The following is an 8,877-nucleotide window of genomic DNA, read 5'->3' on the forward strand; positions in this document are numbered from 1 at the left end:
ATTGAATTCTGAATAGTGGGGAATTTTTCTAAATTCAGAAGTACCAGCTTAATGTTTGTTACAGCTCTCTACAACCACAGGAAAGTGGTGCCTCCATAAACCATGGTATGAACTGGTATGGGAAAAAAGACCTTATAAACCACCCGTACCTGTATGTGTGTGTGTGTGTGTGTCCTACTCCTGAACAGTTCTATGGTTGCACATCGCTGTCGTTGTGAGCATCGGACTGCTGAGTATTCTCCTCATCTCCCTGCGCTTCAGTGAGTCTGAATCATATCATCCTGAATATAATTACAATCATAACATTTAACCTTAACCCTACAAGTTTTTGGTAGAATTAGTGTTAATAATATTAATGATTGTAATAATAGCAATGATAATGATAATTATAATTATTGTTTTTAGAATTAGTATTAATATGAATAATATCATGTCCTCTTTCAGGGGGGATGGATTTTGTGTTTGGTTGGCTGTGGGTCCTGTGACGTTTAGAGACAATGTCGTTCTGTTTTAGAGCTCATTCCTTCTGTACTCCTCTGTCCTGTCCTAGACACACCGTCACCTTGGAAGGAGGGGAGAGAGCGCTTACTGGATGAACTCGGTGAGGGTTTTATCCAAGTTATTATTAACATTTTTTTTCTTTTGTGATTTATGTTTGAACATCCCCTCTTCCTCATAACTTCACATTTTATATTGTCAGGCTAACAGAGCATAGACCGTGTTAAACTACCATCAAATAAATGTGGTCTACTAAAGACATTTTTCTATTGTCGTCTATTAGGGTCATGCTTCTATTGATGTCTATTAAGGTTGTGCTTCTATTGTGGTCTGTTAAGGTCAGGTCTCAGGGTTGTGTGTCAGTAATGAAGACGGTAAGATAAGCAGTTCTGTGTTTGTTAAGGATTTTCTTTTACATTCAACAGATGAATTGGCGCTTCAGGGCTGGATGTTTTACGACCAGAGTTTCTACCTTATGTCTACCACTAAGAAGAGCTGGAAGGCCAGTAGAGAAGACTGTCTGCGGAGAAATGCAGACCTGGTGGTTATCAACAGCAGAGAAGAACAGGTGTGTGTGTGTGTGTGGGGAGAGACATTGTGTGAGTGTGTGTGAGAGAGAGAGACATTGTGTGAGTGTGTGTGAGAGAGAGAGACATTGTGTGAGTGTGTGTGAGAGAGAGAGAGATTGCATGTGTGTGTGTGTTCAGCTGTGTTGTCATGACAACAGATGCTATTACCTTTGGAAACAGGGGTTTCTCAGCAGAATGTTCGAGCGTTCCTGGATTGGACTGAGCAGTAGAGACACAAAGGGGACCTTCAAGTGGGTGGATGGTACCCCCATGACCTCAAGGTAAGGCTGATGACTCTGTTCAGCAGCATCTCTTCTCTGAGAGTGACAGAGTGACCTCACCTCAACACTGGGCTCCACTGTCTCCTCCTCGTGGTTCTCAGTTTGAGACGCGCTAAACCAGGCGATGACAGCGGAGCAGAAGTCTGTGTCGTAGCAGGGGAGGACGGCTGGTCCAGACAACCGTGTGACAGACTGCACCACTGGATCTGTGAGAAGGCCGTGGACCTGGATCATCTGGAGGCTGAGCTGGACAAAGAGGGTCCGTAGACTTTGTTTGTGTTCATGAGTGGAGAACGGTTCCTCCTTTCTGTTCTCTGTGCCGTAGACACAGTAAATATACTCTTTATGACTGGAAAGGTGGTTGGGTGTGTTTAGGTCTACTAAGGTCAGGTTTCTATTGTGGTCTACTAAGACCATGTTTCTATTGTGGTCTACTAATGCCATGTTTCTATTGTGGTCTACTAATGCCATGTTTCTATTGTGGTCTACTAAGGTCATGTTTATTTTGTGGTCTACTAAGGTCATGTTTCTATTGTGGTCTACTAAGGTCATGTTTCTATTGTGGTCTACTAAGACCATGTTTCTACTGTGGGCTACAAAAGTCAGGTTTCTATTGTGGTCTACTGTGGACCTGTATTAGGAGAGAGTGAAGGGAGTGTCTGGTGGTGCATCTCTAGATACGTGTTGTAAACGTTCACTCCTCTCCTCCTGGTTTCTTCAGGTTCAGTGATGCCCACGGAGGAGGAGGAGGCCCCCAGCATCACAAAGTTCCACTCCACTACCCAGGTGTTGCCCGTGGGCCAAACAGCCCGCTACACCTGCGATGCCAGCGGCACGCCGGAGCCCACCGTCGAGTGGCTCCACAACGGCAGGCCCCTGGAGAGGAACGGCACAGACGACCAATCGGAGGCCTGGGTGGAGAGGGGGTTCCTCTTCGTCAGAGGGGTGAGGTATGGGGTGAACACGGTCTGCTGCGTGGCGAGCAACAGTGCTGGCACGGCCAATCACACCGCTGAGCTGCTTGTCTTTGGTAAGATCTGGATCCAAGGAGAGATGTTTGTTGTTGATGTATTTATAACGTTGTTGTTGAGGTGTGTATATATTTAAGCAATAGATCACGACAGGCTGTGTCGTTCATTATACCACAGTGAAGGGGGTCGCCGTCCCTCCGCTGCGCGTCGGGACGGACAACGCCCCTTCACTGTGGTATAATGACCGTATACCACTGACTGAAGTGATCTATTGCTTTTATAAAACGGTTACGTAAGTATGGCGAAATGAAAGTCATAGACACCCTCAATTTTGAAAAAGCTAGAAAGTCGGAAAAGCATTCTTTTAACAAATACAAAAAAGTAGTCCCTCCTGGCTGCCGGCAAAGTGTACGGCGGTTGCTATGCAACACACTGTAGCGTCCTTCAGAGAGAAGGCTAGAGACGGTAGCTCGGTTCGCCGGCAATTTAGCCTACTGTCGAGTTCACTCAGCGTGTGCCTATTGCTTTACAACATTTCCACCCCCTCCAGCAATCAACATGTTTTTTAGGCTTCAGTGAACTACGCTATCGCTTTTATATATAAATAAACAACAGTTCAAGTTAGGTGCGGAGTGATACTGAACTCTTTAAACTGAACGGGCGTCATAGCTGTGTGTATACGCTCAATATACAACAGTTGGGAACCAATCAGATCGCTTGATTTAAGCCACCCGTTTTATAAAAAAAAAAAATATATATATATATATATATATATATATATTCATAAATGTATGTGTATATATATATATATATATATATACACGTATACAAAATTATATATATATATATATATATATATTCATTTACCATTAACCATGCTGCTATCCACCAATGAGGCTGTTAACTATACATGTTCTACTGTTATGCTGCCTATGTAATGAATTACACAACCAAGCAATGAGAAAGGCTTGTAATTTAGACTTTAGACACATTGACTTACCTGTCGATAAGGAAGCAGGCAACTTCAGAGACCTTTTGAAAAATCGTAATCCTTCATTAGCTCTTTAAACCTGGGAAGAGCTAATACATTTCTTAAAATGCTACAGTGTCCCTTTAAGAGAAAAAAAGCAATTGATCGTGATTAATCACAGCAAATTGTGCGATCAATTGACAGCACTAAGATATACTGGTAGGTGTATGTGTGTGTGTGTGTGTGTACACACCTACCAGTTCTCTGGTCCAACAGTTAAGGGCTGATTATGGTCCCACGTTCACGCAACGCAACGACCACGCAGAAGCTTCAACGCAGTCGTGAACCTTTATGGTTCTGCGTCGGGTCTTAGTGAGAAGGACCAATCACAGCCCTTGCTGCTGCGTCGCCTCGTCGGAAGGTGACATTTTTTGGGAGGCGCACGTCAGGCCCTTGTGGTGGACGCAAGGAGGGTCCGCAAGGAGGGTCCGCAAGGACGTAACTGTGTGTTCACACCAAACGCAACGGCGCGACACGATTCCATACAAAGTCAACGTAGAGACGCAAATCGGCGAAATTTGTCGCGGCAAAAACCTGCGGCAAGATTTGATTGACGGCGCGACATTTTGCCCTGTCACGGGCGAGTGCGTTCACGAGGATTTGCAGCGCGAAAAATTTTGCTGAAGTTGAAATATTTCAACTTTGCCGCGGTATTTGCGTGAGACAGCCAATCAGCGTTCACTCCCTGGGTGAAGTAACGTGGGTGAAGTAACGTAAAACAGCCAATCAGCGTTCAACCAGCCGGGCCAACCGTTCCCTGCACTCCGCAGTGAACCGCAGCTGGGAGGAGAAAGTGATTGTTGCCGTTTGCGACTCCTGGAGCTCTATATATAATATGATATTATATAATATAATATATAAATATCTATATAATATATACAATATATATAATATCAATGCACAAAGCTGTGTACACACACACACACAACCCTAACCCATAAACGACGGACATTCCGACGTCTCTCCCTCTTCCACAACAGGTAAAGACATACAATGGTGGTTATCTTGGCCATGGTTGATGAGAATGAATTGGCATAAAGCACCGTTGGCGGGCAAAAGATGTTGCGTGACAAAATTTGCTGCGCGACAAAATTTGCCTGACATAACTGCATAGCGACAGCTTATGATTTGTCGCGCGACAAAACCAATCACAGCCCACACAACAATATACACACAACTTTTTATATGTAGGGTACAGATGCACGTGCCTAACTGCCTATGTAGTTGGAGATTAGGCTATCATAACGAATAATAATAATAACGAATGAGCGAGAAATTACACAGATTAGAATAGAAAAACACACACACACACGATCGGATGGATCCGACCGGGATTTTCGTTGCCGTTGCGATGGGTTTCCTCTATCAGCGACGTATACAATATATATAAAATCCCAGCCTCTTCAATTTTAAAATAGTATGTCAATATTTTGAATGAATAGGCCTACATTTTTGTTATATATGTAAAATGTTCCTATATATAGCCTATTATTATAGCTTACATACTAATATTTTAAAACATGGGAATGCGAAATGCATCCTGGGATATTTAACGGCCCCAAGTCCACACGAGTCACCTCCGACGCATCCTCGGTGGAACGGCCTCATCGAGAACGCATCGAGAACACACACGGGTTTTACGACAGTACGACAGTCCACTGATTGCTCAACGAGCAACAGCTGAGTCAGAAGGCTAGAGCGAGACCAACTGAAAACGAATCCGGAATGAAACTAAAACTGTGATTCTGAAAAAAGTATGAATGATATCGAAATTCTGTTTACATATTATTGAAGATACAAATGTGTAGATTTGTTTAATTGTTTGAACGATGGTAAACGGTAATGATGGTCATTTTGACCAAGTTATGACGTCTTAAGTGGTTGAAGAGGATGAAGCATGAATCAGCGTTTTTTTAATTTTCCAATGCAAATGAATGGGGGATTTTGGCCGAATAACCTGGAATATCTCGGGAATTATGAATAATATCATGTCTTGTTCTCCCGTCAGATGCCTGTGAACTCACACTGGACCCAAACACAGCCTACAGACGACTCTCTCTGTCTGAGGACAACAGAAAGGTGACGTGGGTTGGAGAGGACCAGTCGTATCCGGATCACCCAGAGAGATTTGACTCCCGGCCCCAGGTGTTGTGTAGAGAGGCTCTGACTGGCCGCTGTTACTGGGAGGTAGAGAGGAAAGGAGAGGTTGAGATAGGAGTGACATACAGAGGAATCACAAGGAGAGGAGGGGGTGTTGACAGCAGGCTTGGAGAGAACAACAAGTCCTGGAGTCTTCTTTGTCATGATGGTGGTTACTATGCCTGGTACAACGGTAGACAGACAGCCATACGTCTCCCCCCCGCTGGCTCTACCAGAGTAGGAGTGTATCTGGACCGGCCTGCTGGCACTCTGTCCTTCTACAGAGTGTCCCGAGGTGTAGGAGGGTCCTCAGACACACTGACACACATCCACACCTTCAGGTCCACCTTCACCCAGGAGGACCTCCTCCCTGGGTTTTGGGTATTGTGGGGATCAGTGTCTCTGTGTCGGTTGTAGAAAGAAAAAATTTCTGGGTTTATGGTAGGGGGGCCGTGGGCGCTGGGGGTTCACTCAGTGTCTCTGTGTCGGCTGTAGAAAAAAAAAGGGCGGACAGGCGGGCGGGCGCACACACACACACACATACATACATAAATACACACACATATACATACATACACACACACACACACACACACACACACACACACAGACACACACACACACACGTAGAGACAAACACACGCACACACACACAGTGCTTCTGCGAGGCCTGATTGCTCAGTGTCTCTGTGGCAGTTATAGTCTCTCTCTCTCTCTTTTTCTCTCTCTCTGTCCCTCTCGCTCTTTCTCTTTCGTCTCCCACTCCCCCCCTCCTCCCCCCTCGTCTCCCTCTCCCCTCCCCCTCTTCTCCCCTCCCCCACCTCCCCCCCGTCTCCCTCTCCCCCTCCTCCCCCCTCGTCTCCCTCTCCCCTCCCCCTCCTCCCCCCCCGTCTCCCTCTCCCCCTCCTCCCCCCCCGTCTCCCTCTCCCCCTCCTCCCCCCGTCTCCCTCTCCCCCTCCTTTTTATGGGGCTTCCTAAAAGTTGATGCTGGTAAACCATGAAAGGAAGAGACTTTTAAGATCTTCCATAGGGTTACCTGAGCAGGTTTTATTAAGATTTCATTTTTAATTTGAGATGTATATTAAATACCTATTGTTGGTAAATCACATGTTTTTTTTATGCTACAATATTTGTCCATTTTCAGACATTAACATATTTTATTCTCCAGGGCTCTGATCATCACTTTTGTCCTAATCCTAACAAGGATGATTTAGATGAGATTAGATTCATTAGGATCCCCGTTAGCAACACACCAGAGAGAGAGCTAGTCTTCCTGGGTCCCAAACATCAAATATAGACAACAGACAATCACTTGTTTGACCTTATGTCAAACTCAAATAGAAATAGACTAATAAAAAAGATATGAAGGCTACAAAAAGAAATGACAACATTAAAAATGTATATACAATATGGACCACATGATTTTTTTGCAGACTTTTTAAAGTTGTATTTGCTATTTTTGCTAGAACGTATGTTTTTTTGGTAGTTCATTCCATAATGAAATTGTTGTGTAAATGATGGTATTTTTCAGTAGATTGGACCTCGGTCTGGGTAAAGCTAGCTGTCCTTTACTTGCTCCTCTAGTGCTATGACCGTGTCTGTCAGACACACTGACTAGACCTTCAGCAAAGAAGGCGGGTCTTTTGCAGTTTAAGACTGACCTTAGGAACAACAAGAGGTTAAGAGAGATTGTTTGTTTTACTGTGAGCCATGAAAGGCTAGTATGCATTACTTCAGTGTTAGTGTGAATAGAGCAGCTCGGTGCCAAAGGAACCTGATTTAAAGCAGATTTTATATTTCATTCATAATAACCAGGAGGTCTGTGTTGTAAATGACTTTAAACTGAGTATTGATTCCTGGTGTTCTGTTGGGAACCAAACGGCAGCAGAACATGTTCAGTTATTAAAGATACGTGCACACCTGTTTATGATTAGTAAAGTCTGCAGCTTCTATTGTTTCAGTCCTTGTGTTTATTGTGTACATGTAAGGGACTATTTTTCTGTTGCATTTGTTAATGAAGCATAATTTTAATAAACAACTCAGTGGATCCAACTGAATGTTCTCGTGTGTTCAGCCCATCATCATTCTCCTTTTATTACTAAATAATGTTACATAAGTGCCTTAAGAATAATAATTTGTTAATCAGAAATTATAAATAAAACAACAAATGTTGTTCTGATATTATTCTGGGACCTCCTCCCTGGGTTTTGGTTAGGGGGGGGGGGGGGGGGGGGGGGGGTGCCTCAGTGTCTCTGTGTCCGTTGTAGAAAGAAACCACAGACAGACGGCTGGACACACACTCTCTGTCTCTCTCTCCCTCTCCCCCCGTCTCCCTGTGATTGGACGACACTGTGGATCAGAGTGAGCGTCCGTTAACCTGCTGACCACTGATTGGTCAACGAGCAACAGGTGTGCCACCTCCCCCAGCCCCAGCGTCCAATCAGACTGAAACCACACCCAGTTTGGTTTCTCTCTCTACCCCTCCCTCCCTCTTTCCCTCACTCACTCACTCCCTTTCTCCCTCTCCCCCCCAACTCCCCGTCTCCCCCTCCCACCCATCTCCCTCTCCTCCCCTCCCCCCATCTCCCCCTCCCCCCCCCCCCTCTCCCTCACCCCCCCGTCTCAGCACCCAGAGACCACACCCAGTTTGGTTTTCAATTGTCCTTTAATAGTCTCATCCCTCACTGACTCACTCTCTCTCTCGCTCTCTCTTGCCCACTCCTCCTCCTTCCTCCTCTCTCCCTCCCTCCTTCCCCCTATCCCTCGGTCTCTCTCTCCCCCTCTCTTTCTCTACCCCTCCCTCCCCCTCTCTCTCTCTCTCCCTCTCCCCCCTAGTGTCTCAGAGGTTGTGGGTTCGATTCCCAACGCAATATTCCCTCAGTGAGCCCAACCCTCTCCCTGTGATTGGACGACACTGTGGCTCAGAGTGAGCGTCCGTTAACCTGCTGACCACTGATTGGTCAACGAGCAGCAGGTGTGCAGCCTCCCCCAACCCCAGGTTGGTTTTCAAGTCTCGTGAGAACCCTTCCTCTCTCTCTCTCTCTCTCTCCCCGTCTCTCTCTCCCTCTCCCCCCCGTCTCCCCCCCCCCCTAATTGGAGAGAAAGGGGGAGGGAGAAAGGGGGGAGATAGAAAGTGAGAGAAAAATAAAACAGAGAGAAAGGGGGAGAGAGAAAGGGAGGACCCCTCCAGACAGAGACAAAGAGCCGCCTCCTCTCCTCTCTCCGGGCGTGCGATTTTTTGCGTGCGAGGTTGAGATCCCGGTGTGGAGCGACTGGTTTGGTCACTGTCTGTCTATGTCTCTCTCTCTCTCTCTCTCTCTCTCTCTCTCTCTCTCTCTCTCTAGTGGGCGTGTCCCCCTAGCTGTGTGACGGACAGATGAGCATGGTTT

The 8,877-nt window shown here is 45.9% G+C and overlaps 1 protein-coding gene across 1 annotated transcript; it reads left to right on the forward strand.

The window, feature by feature from the left end:
- Positions 1-168: 168 nt before the first annotated feature.
- Positions 169-6,016, forward strand: LOC311374552 (uncharacterized protein). Its single transcript, XM_084490379.1, has 7 exons — positions 169-260; positions 551-601; positions 924-1,066; positions 1,248-1,348; positions 1,450-1,607; positions 2,070-2,378; positions 5,358-6,016. The coding sequence occupies exons 3-7, from the start codon at positions 947-949 to the stop codon at positions 5,903-5,905; spliced, it is 1,236 nt and encodes a 411-aa protein (XP_084346505.1). The 5' UTR covers positions 169-260; positions 551-601; positions 924-946; the 3' UTR covers positions 5,906-6,016.
- Positions 6,017-8,877: the final 2,861 nt, after the last annotated feature.

Source organism: Micromesistius poutassou (assembly GCF_964030765.1).
Source record: "Micromesistius poutassou genome assembly, contig: SCAFFOLD_2966, whole genome shotgun sequence".
NCBI lineage: Eukaryota > Metazoa > Chordata > Actinopteri > Gadiformes > Gadidae > Micromesistius > Micromesistius poutassou.

Coding starts and splice junctions, on each gene's coding strand:
- LOC311374552 (XM_084490379.1), top strand. CDS start 947: ATGTTTTACGACCAGAGTTTCTACCTTATGTCTACCACTAAGAAGAGC. Junction 1,067..1,247: donor TCAACAGCAGAGAAGAACAG/GTGTGTGTGTGT, acceptor CTTTGGAAACAG/GGGTTTCTCAGCAGAATGTT. Junction 1,349..1,449: donor GGTACCCCCATGACCTCAAG/GTAAGGCTGATG, acceptor CGTGGTTCTCAG/TTTGAGACGCGCTAAACCAG.